This window comes from Glycine max, chromosome 1 (assembly GCF_000004515.6).
Source record: "Glycine max cultivar Williams 82 chromosome 1, Glycine_max_v4.0, whole genome shotgun sequence".
NCBI classification, from domain to species: domain Eukaryota; kingdom Viridiplantae; phylum Streptophyta; class Magnoliopsida; order Fabales; family Fabaceae; genus Glycine; species Glycine max.
In genome coordinates, this window is record NC_016088.4 from 39,249,076 (window position 1) to 39,267,079 (window position 18,004).

General features: G+C 38.5%; 1 protein-coding gene across 1 annotated transcript; it reads right to left on the reverse strand.

The window, feature by feature from the left end:
• Positions 1 to 6,917: 6,917 nt before the first annotated feature.
• Positions 6,918 to 7,712, reverse strand: LOC102668164 (uncharacterized). The gene has a single exon (XM_006574092.1). It carries the CDS (start codon positions 7,710 to 7,712, stop codon positions 6,918 to 6,920), a length of 795 nt encoding a protein of 264 aa, XP_006574155.1.
• Positions 7,713 to 18,004: the final 10,292 nt, after the last annotated feature.

An 18,004-nucleotide genomic window follows, 5' to 3' on the forward strand; every position in this document is an offset into this window, starting at 1 on the left:
TCCTCTTCAGAAAATCTTGACACAAAGGTTCAAACACTTAGAGAGTTCAACTTTTTAAGTGATTAGTTACAACACTCATTATTAAATGTTTGATACGATTATGAGAACCTAATGTCAATGTGCATTTGCTCATTTTTAGAAGATCATTACATAAATAAATGTATCACTTAGTTGTTATGAAAACACAAATTATGTAATGATGATTCAACACTTAGAAAATTTTTGTGTCGACTGCAGTACTTAGAATGTTGTTACTTAGAATGTTGTACTCAGAATGCTACACTCATAAAGACATTGTTCAAAATACAATTTGAAGTTTTTTGTGCACAAAATCATTTTGATGTCTTTTTCGAAAGTTTTCATACTTTGATGCATATGATTGAACTAGTTTGAAACAAATCTTGTTTTCACAAAGATGATTTAGTTCAGATATGTCATTTAACAAAATAGTTAAGCTTGTTATGAAAACCTTCTTATGTATGCATTATGATATATGTCATTATGATGCTTAGAAAGTTCTTATGCATATGCAGTATATAAGACAACAAATAACATAATATAAAGGGGAAGAGAAGAAGAGATTCAACACATAGGTTTTTATATTGGTTCACCCCAACCTTGGACTGCATCTAGTCCTCATCCAAACTAATGAGATTTCCACTAACACGACCAACAACATGCTGAAATTTTACAACTGCCAACCACTTGTTGGACTTCACAACATCTCCTTCACTACAACACCACACTTGGTCTTGGCTTAGAAATAACCCGTCTCAACCATAACACTATGAGAGAAACAATCCAATTGTTCTTCACCTCTTTAGGTGGGCTTAACCAAAAAATGGTTTTCTTCACTCTTGAGAAGCTAAACCCACTCAACCATGACACCCACTTGGTCATGGGAGAGACAATACAAGTATTTCTTTAACCTCTTCAGGCTACCCAAGTATTCTTTCACTCTAGCCTCTTCGGGTTGCCATCTTAGAGGTTTTCTCTAAGCTACCTATTCGGGGTGGTCGACAAGTGTATCGATTTGCACAAGTAGTATATTAAAACGGTAAGACCAAGTATCGTATTCACAGGGAATTTGTTTCACTCAGAAATGGTACATTCAGTGTGCAAACATTTGTATACGACTAAAAGCAAGAGAAATATCAAATGGAAATTTTGTGCTAAAATCTAGTTGAATATAAACTAAATATCTAAAGTTTGAGAAGTAAAAATAGTCACGTAAAAAGCGTTGGGTCGTTCTATTGAATTTTCCTTGATGTTGTTATGTATTTTTCTCTATCTAATGCCATTCTAGTGTTCTTATGCTGAGAAATTACCCAAACCAAGATCCCTCTATTGAATGAGCCTAACTCTCTTGAAACCTCATCCTTGATCCCTCATCAAACTCAGCCTAAAAGAGTTGCATTAAGTCTACAACATAATATGGACTAGATAGAAGCAATGATCACATAAAAACAACATTAAATATATAGTGAAAGAATATTACATCAAGGGTTCAGTAGAACTTCCCAACCAAGAGGCTTAGCCTTCCATTACAAGAAATGAACTCTTAATACAAGGAAGAACAGAGTTTAAGTGAAATAAAATGGCTAAGAAGTGTTGATGATGTCTCCTTCAACCTCTAGAACCCTAATCTTCCTCCTCTAACCTAAACTCTCTTGGTGGCTCAATTTCTGTCGCTTCAGCTTCTTCCTTGGCTCTATTTTTCAACTCCTCATTTAGTTTCTGCCAACTTCAGTATTTTAAAGGCTACTTGGACGTTTAAGCTTCTGAAGGCTCACTTAGCGAGATTGGCTCGCTAAGCGAGAGTAAGTGAATTTTGGCTTAGCGATTTGGGCGCGCTAAGCGCGAGAAGAGACAACTGACTCGCTGGGGGAGGTGGCGGCATGTTGGGCAAGCACATCTCTGATTGATCCTTTTCTAGGGTTTTCCAACACGCTAAGCGAGTTGTATGCCTCTCTTAGTGGATGTCACTTGCTAAGCGGATTTGCCTCGCTTAGCGAGACATCAACTACTTCTCTTCTTTTAGCCTGAAATTGAAGAGGTTTCAACATTAGCTCACAAAATTGGGAGCATCTATTGTATAAAATCAAACTAAACATGAAAATATCTATAATTCCTACAAAATGAAATATAAATTGGAGGTAAAGCGCTAATTTTGTGCAAATATTCAATACAAAACTTAGTCGTGAATAGCGACTAACAAACTCCTCCAAATTTACAGTTTTGCTTGTCCTTAAGCAAAGAAATAACAGTTTACTTTTCCTCAAGTGACAGAAATCACAGTGGTTAACCAAATATGTGTTTGTTCCAAAACATTCAATCACATGAACATAAGTGGCAAGCAATACTTCAACCAACAACCCCCTTCATAAAGACATGCAGAACTTCAAAGATATGAACATGATCATTAAGCAAGACAAATGAAATAAACTAGCAAGCAAGACAGGTATCAAGGAAGTTTCATCAAGCCTAATCCTCATGGTCATTGTTTCTCTCATAAGCACAAGTGTTTAAGGTAATTCTTCAAATCAACAATCAACACAAGTCTCAACTTTTGTATTTCATCTCATGTCATACAATCACAAACACACGATTTGAATCTGAAGGACTTTCTTGGCTTGTAATGAGGCTAGGCTACAAACAATTCATGGTTTTTCTAGGATGCAAAACTTAGGTTCTAGGAGAGCATTCATCCTTAGATCACCTCTTTTCCTTTTATTCCCAGCTTCTATTGAAATGGCACAATCATATAAGACACTTAGCTTAAGCAACAACACACATAAACTTTGCTTATTCTTAAAACTTTCCTTTTCTCTTTTTTTTTAGCAGTTGTTTTTTTTTTTGTTTTTTTACTGCTTCTTGATACAATTTTCTGTGGTTGTTGCTTGTTTTACCACAATCATCATCACCCAATGCCTTCCCCCAAATTTGGAACAAATTTTGTTTGAACCATAATGCTCTCCTATAACCTAAAGAAAGGTAGATGGAGATTATAATTCAACATGCTTAGGGTTCAACTCAATCCATCAGATTTAAGCTCAAAATGGGTGCAAATGTTTCATCATTCATGAATAGGGTAAGCTATTTGGCTAAGTGGCTAATACAATCAATCACAACCTTCATCATTTCCAAATCATGTATTCATTCAATATTCAAAGATTTAGTTAAAAATCGATACTCGATGCTAGTCATTCTCTCACAATTAAAGTTCACACAACTCACCGGGTTATGGCTAATGATTACCTTCACTATTTACCTGTCAAACAAACTAACAATTTCTTTCACGCCCCTAATTCATGTTCTTTCTCTTCTAATTACTGCATACTTATTCAAAGCACATGATCTAACATCACAATTCACTCAAGTCATGCAATCAATCAAATTCAAAACCAATCACAAACACCATAAATTTAAACCAAAACAAACCACTATGTATATAAATGTAAACTGCCCTAAAAGTTATGAAAATTGCTAAATAAGTAAATAAACTAAAACTAAAACTAAAATTTAAAAACTGAATCTAAAAAGCAAAAATATAAATTAGGTCCTGTCTTTAATCATCCTATGCCGGTGTAGGGTCATCATGAGGTGAGGAGGGAGCATGCTGAACTGGCAATGATGTATCCAGAGCTGGAGTGGGCCAGGGATCCCAAGTGCTCTGTGCTGTTGCCATATCTGCAACGTAATCGGCATCTATAGCACCGTCTCCTTCCTCAGTGGCCTCAATTGGTGTGGCAACAGGGGTGTCCTCTGGCATCTCCTCAGCTTCACCCTCGGCCTCTTGCTACGGCTCCTAGGCTGTAGGAGCCTCACCTCCTCCTGAAGAAGAAAGCTGAACTCCTGGCCAGACCACCTGGGCCATAAAGGCCTTCACACTCATAATGGGCCTCTGCTGAGCCTGGTCATGAAAACTCTGCATCACCAGGCATAAGCCATGGTGGAGGCTCTACAACATCAGCACTATCACATATGGTGTCTGCATGGAGGTGTCAGAGGTTGTGGTGGGTGCTGGAGGAGGAACTAGTGCTGGTGCAAGTGTGGGTGTAGGAGCTGGAGCAGTAGGAGCAGAGAAGGAAGGAGCATAAGTGTCAGGTCCCCTAGCCTTAGTCTTGTGGGTCCCCGAAAAGGTGATCATGGGATCATCAGGGTTCCAATAGTTCTTTCTAATGTAAGACAAATTAATGGCAGGGCTAAGGGACTCGAAAGTCAGTGAATCTGGAACAACTCCCCGGGCGATGCATAAGGCGGTGATCAAAGCATGGAAGCCGAGCTTGGAGGAGTTGGACTGGGCCATCTGAGATATCTGTCCATAGATGAACGAGCCCACATCCATGTCCATCTTTGTCACCAGACCATAAACTAGCCTCGCCCTATCCATATTAAGATCGGACGTATGAGAGGTGGGGGCAAGGTTGGGGTATGATAGCACACTCCAGGTCTGGGCAAGGGTAGTGAGGTCCTTCCTCAGAAGCTTTCAAGACCTGCCCTCAGCGTTCAGAACAAATCCTCGCCCTAGAATGCAGAGCTTGAATGCAAGCTCCTGCGGGTCCGAATGCGTGTGGCAGAACCTGGAATAAGATGAGTAACACTCTCTAGCTCCAAAACCACGAGGGTCTCTAAGAATGCATTCAGCGTCTCCCCGTCAAACTTAATCAGCTTGCCCTGTACTCCAACTTGCCTCGGGGACTTTTCCTCTGGATCAAACAAATTAGCATAAAACTCCTTGACCAGGGCCACATCAATGCGACCATTAGGCTGCCTGGTCAAGGCTTTATGCCACCGCCTCCTCTTGAGTTCCCGGTGGAACTCATCATACTTTGTAACATATAAAGTGAGGTTCCTCTCCGGAAGGATATTCTGGGAGTGAATGTTTTGCTCATAGCGTTCCCAGGCGACCTCTGAGATGAATCTTGTTGTGTCATATGGTTCTTGAGGTCGGGAGGTGGCTGATTTTCTCTTCCTAGAGGCCATCTACATCAAAAGAATCACATCAAAGAAAATTAGACAGGTTTTATTCAAGACTAAAAGCAGAAAAATAAAACAGAAAAATGGACTGGGCGCTTAGCGAGACCAGCTTGCTTAGCGCGCCTTCAGAAATTAATGTGATACGCTTAGCGCGCAGGGAACGCTTAGTGCGACAACAAAAAAATAAAGACTCTGGCTAAGCGAGACACCCTCGCTTAGCTAACACAACACAATGGCTAAGTGAGCATGGTTCGCTAAGCCTTATTCTCTAACAAAGAGCTAATTGCACTTAGCGAGACTGGCTCGCTTAGCGTGACGCGCTATATAGGCTTAGCAAGCAGGCTTGCTAAGCCTTATTCAAAAACAGAGAAGAAATTATGCTTAGCGAGTATGACTCGCTTAGCGCATGAACAAATTTTCAGAACAACTAAATTGCCTTGGGCTTAGCGAGACTGACTCGCTTAGCCCATGCTTATTTGACTTTCAAAGGCTTGGTGGCTTAGCGAGCGTGGCTCGCTTAGCCACAAATAGGATACCAAAAGCCTCAAAGACTCAGACCTAACTAAACAAACTCGCTCAGCGCGGCATGCCGGCTTAGCGAGTTCATACGAACTTAAAAAGTAAAACTTGGAATTTAAATGCTCGCTAAGCCTGAGTGCAATGGCTTAGCAAGTTCATACTGATGAGCATAAATTTAAACAGAAATGATGAACATGCTTAGCGGGACAGGGCTGGCTTAGCGAGTTCATCAGAAAACCCAGAAATTCATCCAAAATTGATGAACTCGCTTAGCGAGTACATCAAAATTTCTAGAAAAATTAGGGCTTTGAAGCCTCAATTTCCTAGCCACTTTCAGGCATAGGAAACCTAAGTAAAACCCATCAAATGAACCTACATTATATGCTAAACTAAATCCTTAACAACATACAATCAAAAAACTAAACAATCAACAACAACATCAATAGAAATAAAAAATCATAGAGCAAGCAAAGTTGTCTTCTACCCTAGGGTTCAAAAACAAAATTAACAAGAAGGAAATTGATACTTACTTGGATTGTTGAGGTAAATGAGTAGAGATGAGGGCAAAAGAAGCAGGGAAGCAAAATGCACAGTGCAGGAAATGCCAATGATGAGATAGGGAAGTTATAATTTTTGCACAAAAGTAACTGCCTAAGGCAGTTATGTCTTATTTTTGGCAGTTTCGGCTGTCTCGCTTAGCGCGAGTGACTTGCTAAGCGAGCACTTAGTGATGTTTGAATTTTCAGAATTTAAAATCATGCGCTTAGCGAGACAGACTCGCTTAGCCCAATTTGAAAATTAGAAAACTCAAGAAGGTTTTGGGCTTAGCGCACATGTGTGTGCTTAGCAAGTTCTGCAACTCTGATTGGTCTGCAACTTTCGCTAAGCTAGACAAGGCTGGCTTAGCGAATTAAATTCCTTAAGATGCAGTAGTGGGGTCACGCTTAGCGAGATGGTCTCGCTTAGCGCAATGCCACTCCAGAGAGTTATTTGGGCTTAGCGGGTATGACCCGCTTAGCCCAATTGACATGGGGGTCCAGGCAGAGAGTGATTTGCGCTTAGCAAGATGTTGGGTTGTGCTTAGCAAGCGGACTCGCTTAGCCCAATTCCATTAATTGCAATTCCAGAAAAGTTTTTGGGCTTAGTGCAACTATCTCGCTTAGCGTGAAGCATGATTCGCTTAACGCACAGGGCGCGCTGAGCGAGTGGATGACTAAAACATGTTGATTCAGAGAAGCTTTTGCCAACCCCTTATCATACAAAAACATGTTGATGTCTTACTCTAGCAATCACAAACAAGTTGAAACCTAACTATATGCAATGATGTACAGAAAACAATGATTATGAAAACAAGGAACAAGTTGGGTTGCCTTCCAGGAAGCTCTTCTTTAACGTTATTAGCTTGACGCATGTTACCTCTAAGGGTCTTGTGCAATGTTGGCTCTAGCAATCTGAGCCATCTTATTCTCAATTTCGTCCATCTTAGAACACACATTTTGGTTAAGTGAGTGCTTTGCTGCATCAAACAAATCAAATATGACTTTCTGGTCATCTACACCCATTTCAAGATTACCTTTCCCTATATCCACCACACAATTTGCAGTTAACATGAAGGGACGACCCAAAATCAGTGGGATTTCATCATCCTCTTCAGTGTTCATGATTACGAAATCTGGGGGGAAAGTAAACTGCCGCACTTTAACCAAAACGTCTTCTACCACACCATAAGGCCTTGTAATGGACCGATCTGCCAATTGCAATGTCATTCTTGTTGGCATGATTTCCAGCTCTCCAATCCTTCTGCACATGGAGAGAGACATCAAATTAATGTTGGCCCCCAAGTCAATAAGGTCTTTCCCAACTGACACTGCACCAATAGAGCAAGGGATTGTAACATTCCCTGGATCCTTGTATTTAGGTGGAAGGATTCTCTGGATAACAACACTGTAGTTTCCCTCCACCATATTATTATCACTGTGGATATATTTGCCCTTCTTGGTCAGCAGATCTTTGAGAAACTTGGAGTAGAGTGACATTTGTTGCAAGGCTTCTCCAAAGGGGATAGTTATCTCCAATTTCTTGAAGATATCAAGGAAACGAGCAAAGTGTTGTTCCTTGTCTTTCTTGGACGACACCAAAGGGTATGGTGTTTCCTTCCCTGTATATGGGACAACCTTCTTCTTCTTTTCTATGACCAACTCACTCTTTGTCATCTTTTCTTCCTCATTTTCTCTTTTTTTTCTTCTTTATCCTCTTTATTTATTTTCTTCTCCTTAATCTGATCTTCTTCTTTTTCTTTTCCTCCTTTAGCTACTAACTCTTTCTCATCACTAATCCTCCCTTCATCTTCCACCATGGTTTCCCTCTTGCTTCAAGTTATGACAACCTTGCATTCTTTCTTGGGATTTTTCTCAGTATTGGCCCCAAAACCTCCAGAAGAATTGTCAGCTATCTGCTTAGCTAGCTGCCCCACTTGAATCTCGAGGTTCTTTATAGCTAACTCTGTGCTATTGTGGTTGGACATTGAAACTTGCATGAACTAAGCCAAAGTCTCCTCTAGCTTAGTTGTCTTTTCGTACAGGCTAGGCCCTTGATTTTGAGGCCTATTGGATGGTCCTCCTTGGTCTTTGTTGAATTGATTCCCAGGATGAGACCTTCATCCTTGCCCTTGATTCCGATTAAAATTTGCACCTTGCTGGTAACCTGAAAAAACACCTGCATTGAATCCTTGTCTATTCTGATTCCCCATATAATTCACTTCCTTTGCAACATCATCAAGGGGTATACAGCAACCAGATTCATGCGCTCCTCCATATATACTACAACCTCCAACCTGCATAATTGCTAAATGGGAAGGTTGAGCCGCTTGCAATTGTGTTGGTAGCTTACTAAGTGTCTTTGTCAATGATTCTAGCTGCTTGGCTAGCAGCTTGTTCTGTGCCAAAAGTGCATCTTGTGAGGAAAGCTCTAGCAGGCTTCTCTTTGTGGGTACATGAGTTTTATCATGCAAAATAGCATGATCACTAGTAGTCATATTCTCAATAAGTTCCATTGCTTCTTCAGGAGTCTTCAACTTAATTTTTGCTTTAGCAGAAGCATCCAATAACTGCTTGGACTGTGGTCTCAAACCATCAATGAAAATGTTTAGTTGAATCGGCTGGGAGAATCCATGAGTTGGTGTCTTCTGCAGCAAGCTACGGAATCTCTCAAGTGCTTCTTCACTCAGGGATTCATCTGGAAATTGATGAAATGAGGAAATAGTTGTCTTCCCTTCAACTGTCTTTGATTCTGGGAAGTACTTCTTCAGAAATTTCTCTACAACCTCTTCCCAAGTCTTTAAACTGTTTCCCTTGAAAGAATGTAGTCACCTCAGCAAGGTGTGCGTAAGGGTCTTCATTCGGCAAACCATGAAACAAATTTCCTTGAATCAGCTGGATCAAGGAATGAGGATATGTGATGTTGTGAGCTTGGACCTCCAACCACGTGATGCTTGTGAAAAATTGTTGTACGGTGGAGCTAGAATAGTCCTCAAGAGTCACCCTTCGTGGTTGATCTTTAGCCATGATATGTGCTCCAGACGCACCTACTTCGAATTCCCTTAAGTCTGGAAATGCTGAAGATGATTTAGATGATTGAACTTCCTCCAAACTTGGTTGTGTTGTCCTTTCTTGCAATGCTTTTCTCCTTCTCTCTACGTTGTTTCTCCTGCAAGTATCTTATATCTCCCAATCTAATGGAGCTAAATTCCTTGCTGAAGAGTTACCTCGCATACAAGAAGCACTAACAGAGCAGCAATTAACCAAGTCAAGAGAAAAAAATAAATCCTAACTAACTATTCACAAAATCAATCAAAGAATAAAGAATAAGTGTTTACAAACTGAACTATATGATCTAAGTGGAAAGAAATTCCCCGACAACGGCGCCAAAAACTTGTTCCGGGTGGTCGACAAGTGTACCGATTCGCATAAGTAGTATAATAAATGGTAAGACCGAGCATCATATCCACAGGGAATTTATTTCACTCAGAAATGGTACATTCAGTGTGCAAACATTTGTATACGACTAAAAGCAAGAGAAATATCAAATGGGAATTTTGTGCTAAAATCTAGTTGAATATAAACTAAATATCTAAAGTTTGAGAAGTAAAAATAGTCAAGTAAAAAGCGTCAGGTCGTTCTACTGAATTTTCCTTGATGTTGTTATGTATTTTTCTCTATCTAATGCCATTCTAGTGTTCTTATGTTGAGAAGTTACCCAAACCAAGATCCCTCTAGTGAATGAGCCTAACTCTCTTTAAACCTTGTCCTTGATCCCTCAACAAACTCAGCCTAAAAGAGTTGCATTAACTCTACAACATAATATGGACTAGATCACTGCACTCCATTCCTAGACATACAGTTTTCTAGCTTGCTCTACCAAGTTCTAAGGCTTTAAAGCACTTTCCAATGCTAAAAATCCTAACTATACATACAAATGGGTGATCAAGCCACAGGCGTGTAAAAATAAGCCTAGATAGAAGCAATGAACACATAAAAATAACATTAAATAGATAGTGAAAGAATATTACATTTAGGGTTCAGTAGAACTTCCCAACCACGAGACTTAACCTTCCATTACAAGAAATGAACTCTTAATACAAGGAAGAACAAAGTTAAAGTGAAAGAAAATGGCTAAGAAGGGTTGAGGATGTCTCCTTCAACCTCCAGAACCCTAATCTCCCTCCTCTAACCTAAACTCTCTTGGTGGCTCAATTTCTATCGCTTCAGCTTCTCCCTTAGCTTTGTTTTTCGAATCCTCCTTTAGTTTCCACCAACTTTAGTATTTTAAAGGCTACTTGGACGTTTCAGCTTCTAAAGGATCGCTTAGCGAGATTAAGTGAATTTTGGCCTAGCGAGCTGTGCGTGCTAAGCGCGAGAAGAGACAACTGACTCACTGGGCGAGCTGGCGGCGTGCTGGGCAAGCACATCTTTGACTGATCCTCTTCTAGGATTTTCCAACACGCTAAGCGAGCTGTATGCCTCGCTTAGCGGATATCACTCGCTCAACAGACATTCTAATGTTGCATGCCAAGTATTCTCAAGGACATGTATACAAGAAGAATCAATTCTAAATTGACAACTTGAGTTCTAAAATTATGAAACATAAGTTTTTGGAATTGGATCTATAATCCAAATTTTTTTTAGTATGACGAAAGGATCTATGGAGTGATATATAGAAAGTTTATTTCTAATCGTAACTAAATCTTCCATTTTTTTGTATAGTAGAGATTGACGCAAAATAGCTATTAAATGATTCTTTTAGTTTACTACTTATTCATCTTCTAATGTAGTTAGTATTCACTTTCTGATGTGCCTTCAATGTGTGTGACAACATATGGAAAGTGAAATGCTTTCAACCTTAGTCTTTTGATGTTCCTTTTGTATGTGTGATAGCATATAGAAGAATTGATGTTGTCTTTGAGGTGCAGTTTGAGCCATTCTAAACCATTATGAACTTCATTCTGAAGTTTAGTTTTCAGAGTCAAGTTCTTCATCATTCTTATATAGACTCTTGTGCAATTATATTTTGATGCATAAATTCTACATGATCTTGACTTTAATACGTCACTCTGATGTAATCATCTCAGAATCTATCTTGTCGTGATCCTGGTTTGTCATCAGATTATCATTCTAATGTTCTCATTCTCAAGGTCCTCAAGTACACCATTCTGATGTTGACTCTAAAACAACTTCATTTTGATGTTATCTGCTTAATGCAACCTATGATAAATCTTCTGAGTAAGGTCTTGATGTCTTTGCAACGTGATAAGATTGACATCTTCAGAGGGAAGCACTAACTTCATCAACAAATGGGTTTCTTTCAAATCTTTTGAAGCTTCTCACTTGAAAGCATAGTTGAGACATCCATTTTGAGCATGTTCTGAACTCATCAGAACACTTGCTATGTTTTACTCTTTGTATATGTATCATTTTCAGATACGTTGGCTTGCATAGCTTTCTTTCATATGATGTTATGATTTGAGATAGTTCTATGATGAAGATGGAAAGTCACTGAATGTTCTTCTTATAGGAATACTTTGATGCGATAGCATGATAGACTTGTATTCCCAATATTTTGGTGTGAGTTTGTTGTTGGATGTTATGCTTACTAGTATTTTTGACTTATTTTACCCTTTGAATGAAAAACCTAGCTTTTTATGTCTTCATGAAAGTTGTACATAATTCTATCCTTGACATTTAGGAACTGATCTCATGTCATTTGGACCACTGCAGCATAAGCAATCTTCAAAGCTTTGCAGCTGTGTTATATTGTGAGGACAAAATGGCATTTGTATCTTTATGATTAGTTTCTTCCAAGATCCAAGCCTTATTAGCCCACAAATTCTTCATGAAGATGTATATATTTATCTTATCTTTCCACATCCACTGCAATAATCTTAAATTCACCTATGTAGCTCAAGCAATCTTCAAAATACTGCACATATATCAAGTTGTCTAGGTAAACCAGCATCTGCAACTTCAAGCTCAATTTTGTCCATGATCTAGGTTGTATCAGACCATGACTTGTTCATTAAAGTTGAAGAGCTTTCTTCAAGCTTTCTATATCTACCAAGAACAACTCAATTTCATTTTTTGAACTCTAGATATATTGCCTAGAATGAACTCATTCTATTGATGAAATTTCATTATGAGTGTGTTGCAACAATGTTGTTCTTCATGTCTGCAACATTTTTCTTGTCCTTTAACTACTAATTACTTCTAATGGCTTAATGTTTTTCTTTTCATCCAGTGAGCATGTTGAAGAAAAAATCAGTTGCATTTCTGGAACTTCAAATATAATGCCTGGAATGAACTCATTCTATTGATGAAATTTCATTATCAGTGTGTTGCAACAATGTTGTTCTTCATGTCTGCAACATTTTTCTTGTCCTTTAACTACTAATTACTTCTGATGGCTTAATGTTTTTATTTTCATCCAGGGAGCATGTTGAAGAAAAACTCAGTTGCATTTCTATAACTTCAAATATAATGCCTAGAATGAACTCATTCTATTGATGAAATTTCATTATGAGTGTGTTGCAACAATGTTGTTCTTCATGTCTGCTGCATTTTTCTTATCCTTTAACTACTAATTACTTCTAATGGCTTAATGCTTTTCTTTTCATCCAGTGAGCATGTTGACTTCTTCATTGGAGTACACAACTAATGACACTTTGAGCCTTTTTTTTACCTTTTAAGCTTATCTTCCTTTCTAAGTTATTGTTGGCAAGATTCAAGAAATTTTATTCAGATAGGGAAGTTCAAATGATAGAAGGAGGAAAGAGATATCACACCAAATTATTAAGTTTATTGCGAATAAAAAATTTACAATGAAAGTGTTCAAAACACTCTCAAACTCTCCAAACCCATAATATAGAGCTCCTTATAATGGAGACAACAACTAACTATGTAACCGAAAATGGTTACAACAGAAAAATAGAAAACAGTTACAGTTACAACACAACCTATGTTAATGAACCACCAAGCTTGACGCTCCCTTCGGGACATTCCACCAAATCACAGGAGATTGGATGACCAATGTAGAAGACAAGAATACTAGACCAGATGACCAACAATGTTGTCCACCCTATCTCTATCGTCAATCATCCAACAGTAGGGGTGGGAATAGGCTAGGCCAGGCCAGGCTTTGAAAGGCCTGAGTCTAGCCTACGATGAATCTTTGAGGCCTGAGCCTGGCCTATAGTCTATCAAAGGCTTTTATTTTGGCTCGGCTTGACCTTTTTAAAAACCTGGCCTAGCCTAATAGCCTTTTTAAAAGCCTTCTTCACAATAAATATTTAATATTTTATGGAGTAGGAACGTAATAGGAAAGTTAAAAAAAAAAAAAAGGAAAGTCAATCAAAATAATGAGGAATATAAAAGGACACATGACTCACACCTAAATTGTAATTAAAGTCCTTGATTATAGGAATAGAAGTTATGGAGCAGTAATGTGTAATCAAAGACTGATAGTTTCAAAAAAAAATTAATTGTATCCAAAAAATAATATTATATATTGGTACCCAAAAAATAATATATATATATATATATATATATATTGATGCAATCCTACCCCGCAAGGGCATTGGATAGAAAAACTCCAATTAGATTGGGCCAGAGATGCAAGAGAAGGCCCTAGGGTTCTTATGAGCCTTAGGATAGATTTCAGGCCCATGGGCTAAGTACGAGCCCACTTATCTTTGTAAATATTAGATTAAGGTTTCATTATTTTTGGGCCTTGTATTTAGGGCTCCATAATGTAGGTAGGGTACCCTAGAAATATAGGATTTTTCAGCCCTTGTATTTTAGGGCACCTAGACTAGTTTTTGTATTAGGGGTAGTTTTGTAATTTCACACGCACTATGTGAATATTTGATGTGTGTGGTTGGAAATAAATTTAATTGAATTGGTAGAATCCCAATCCAATTAAATTTTAGAGGGGGAGGTGAACATTTGCTTACTACACCCCATTGCCACATCATATAGTCACACTTTGTGCATGTCCTTCATGCTTTTCATGCCTCATGACACCTAAGCACACTTAGTGGTGAATCTTGGAATTGATCTTGGATTAGTGGGCTGAACCATAACTGAAATTCACTAATCATAATTAGTGAAATTTTGGCTCCAAAGTTTGGCTCCACAAATTCAATTTCAAATTCAAGTGAAATTTGAATTTCCCTCCAATTTTGTGTGACACTTAGGCTATAAATAGAGGTCATGTGTGTGCATTTTTTTCAACTTTGATCATTTGAATATTAAACTTCAGATTTCAAAGCTCATTTAGAGCACAAAATTTCGTGCTCTTCTCTCCCTCTCCCTTCATTCATCTCCTTCTTCCTCCAAGCTCTTAGTCGATGGATCTGGTGCACGAAATAATTTTTTTTGGATTCTTTGACGTTCAAACTATAGAAAAAATGAGTTACAAACATCATTAATGTCTTCGACATAATTTTAAAGAAATGCAGAACATGGGTACTTAACCATAGTTGCAAGGGTTCAAATCATATTTGATGATGCCATTACAGGGGTACTTAAACATATTTGATCCCATTATCACAACATTTTATACTTCAATGACCAAGACGATGACCAGTCCTTCAAGGTGGTGGACGCCGATTACGTCGCAGATTTCTTCTTTCCTGTATGACTGGTTCTTCCACGTCATGATCATGTTGTTGTTCTATGTTAGTATTTTCAATGTTGGTTGTTGCAGCTGAAGAACTTTGACCTTGTTCTCCAAACGAATGCGGTGCATCGAACTGTTGTAAAGTAGCTAAATATGATGCCGCTGAATTTGGTGTATTGAAATCGACGCCAAATAAATCGGTCATCCATTCATGGGTGGTTGCGGTGACTAACTCGCCAGTGTGGCCAAAAGTTTGATGAACAGGTGAAGGAGTAGAATACATTGACTGAGGATGTGGAATTTCAAAATGTGTTTGTTCAACACCTGACCCTGCAACATTTTGTGTAATTGTTGTGCGTGGATCATGTAGTTGTTGTTCAATAGACAAGAACAAAGTAGTGTTTTTTCTATACCATTCCATGTACGCTGGTGTATGTGTCACTATTCCTTCAACCTATTGCCCAGCTAAAATATCGTTGTGTTTGTTTTTCCAGATATTAATCCACTCCGCATGATATTCCATCCAATCAGTGTAATGATTGCCTCGCATGTCAATTTGGTGAAGTAGATCAAGATTCATGGGATCAACAGGGATATCTTGTTATAGTCCAAACTGTAGCTTCACCTGATTTGTTTGATGCCATTCGACAATCGAGAAACAAATAATTGCAGTACATGCAGACCAAATCTCCATGTCTCTATATGCACGTCTGGGTAGGTGTTCTTCAAATCCTCTATATGGGACCCAAGAAAACTGAAATATATGCCAACAAGGCAACATGTTAGTATGTATGTTTATATTTAAGGTGCAGATCATGATAGTATTATACCTCATGGCTCTCCATATGATCTATACGAGACCTATATCCGACTAAGTCACCATGCGGTGTGGCCCTATATTCTAATCTACCACCACTCCATCTAAAATGTAAAAAATACAAAATCAGTATTCATTGTAATGTTATAATACACGTCATTGAAATAAAAAAATTTACATTTTGCTATATGTAAATAACCTTTTAGCCAGTGGAAAAGTTGTTTCGGGTCATGGGACTCTTGGTGCAATAAAAGGCATGTGGTACCAAGCACATGACTGCAATAGTATGACACAACCACCTTACCAACCTCCGATGATGCTCGACATAGTTCTCTATACAGGTTTGCTAAGCAAGCCGATCCCCAACAATATTTTTTTGTGTTGTTCAAATCACGTAATAGGTTCAAATACATTAAATGAACTCTATTTCCAGATTTATCAGGAATTAAAGCACCGCCAATCATGTACATTATGTAAGCTCTACACCTGCATTGTAGTTGGTGCGTTGTTGGTTCTTCAGGCAATGGTGCGCGCAACATGTTTAGCAACCATGTCAGCTTCAGTGCGGCTCCTTTACGTGCATTTTCGGGAGGGACTTCCCCTAGTAACTCGTGGCATAACTCATCCCAATGTAAGAAGCTAGGTCCAGCCACAACACGACCATCGACTCTAATGCCTAGATGAAGTGCAACATCTTCGAGTGTGATGGTGCACTCTCCCCATGGCAGGTGAAAGGTATGTGTTTCAGGTCTCCATCGTTCAACCAATGCAGCGATCAATGCAGGATCAATTTTACATTGTTTGATTAAGGAAATATGTTGGAACCCGGTAGATGATAATAATGGTATAATTTGTGGTTCTGGTTCAGGTATTGTATGGTAATAGGAAGTGATTAACTCATTAATCGTAGTACGTGAACGATGAACATGTTGATGACGCAATAGAGGTTTATCATCCATGAGAATGATGTCAAATGGTAAACCGAATACAAATGATATAAAATTTGAAGTTGGGTGATGCAAATGTGGTATTGACATGCACCTCTCATCTATTTATCATTTACACTATGTTCGGTTTTGCAAGCACAAATACACTTAAGATAACTGTAATGCCTCGAGATTCCAAAGCACATTTATAATTTGTCTCGTTCTAAGGCCTCGAGATTCCAAAGCACGTTAACATGACTATGTTACTGTGGTGCATCGAGATTCTAATTCACGTGAATCACTAAAATTTCGTGCACACTGTTCACCCGCATGCGTACATTAAGGTAATTGTAAATGTCTCGAGAATCCAAAGCACATTTATAAATTGTCTCGTTGCAAGGCCTCGAGATTCTAAAGCACATTAACATCAACTGTGGTACTGTCACGCATCGAGATTCTAATGCACGTGAACCAATGACATTTTTGTGCACACTATTCACCCACATGCGTACGATAACCGCATTAACTTTGTTCTCAACATTTCGCATGGCCTCAACATTACACTTAATGTAATTGTAATGCCTCGAGATTCCAAACCACATTTATATTTTGTCTCGTTGTAAGGCCTCGAGATTCCGAAGCACATTAACACGACTGTGGTACTGTGATGCATCGAGATTCTAATTCACGTGAACCATGGACCCATGATTGATTGCATATATAAACCTACCATGTCACCTAATACTTTGCACTGTTGTGTCTAATCAAATTGTGAGAGAAAACAGAGAGGGCTAGCAATGAGGTCAGAGCCTATTTGTGTGTACGTTTATATCAATGGTGAAATCATTCAAAGTTCAAGTGCAAATGCAATTTTCAGAGGTGACAACACAAAGTCGTTACTCTTGAATCCAACAATGACGCTGCCAAATATAATCACTGCAATACAGTCATCAATTACAGATAATGGTGTTACGCCTATAATTAATACCCTTTGGTATCATTGTCCTGTATATCAATTAAATGGTGAAGTTCAATATAGGGCAATTCAAATTATTGACGAAGAAGGTGTCTCATGCATGTTTCATACATTTCTCAATATGAGAAGTGTAATATGTATGGAACTTAAAGTTGATGTTCATAATTCATTATCACCTACTCAAGTTAATGACCTAAGTTGGGCCGACATGGAGCAGAAGCTGGAGAATACCATGAAATTAGAATGAATAATTTAACATATTTTGTTGTTGTATTGCATTGAAGTTTTTCTCTGTCTTTATTATCTAGTTGTAGTTGTTGCATGCTTTGAAGTCGTTATTTTTAATTTACTTCAGTAATAATAGTCTACATATGCATCATTTCAGAGATGCAGAGCAATGTCAGACCTAACCCTCACATGCACTGACACCCCATTAAAGTGTGGTGTTGCACACTGTTCACTCACATGCGTATGTTTATCCCATTAACATGTTTCTGAACAATCCATGTGACCTTGGCATGCGATACGGAACACTGGGGTCAACAATCATGATTAAACGAACAGTCTGTCATGTATATTAATATGTGAGGTTGCATACTGTTCACTCACATGTGTACA

Bases quoted from the DNA above. Each gene is read 5' to 3' on its own strand.
- LOC102668164 (XM_006574092.1), bottom strand. From the start codon at position 7,712: ATGACAAAGAGTGAGTTGGTCATAGAAAAGAAGAAGAAGGTTGTCCCA.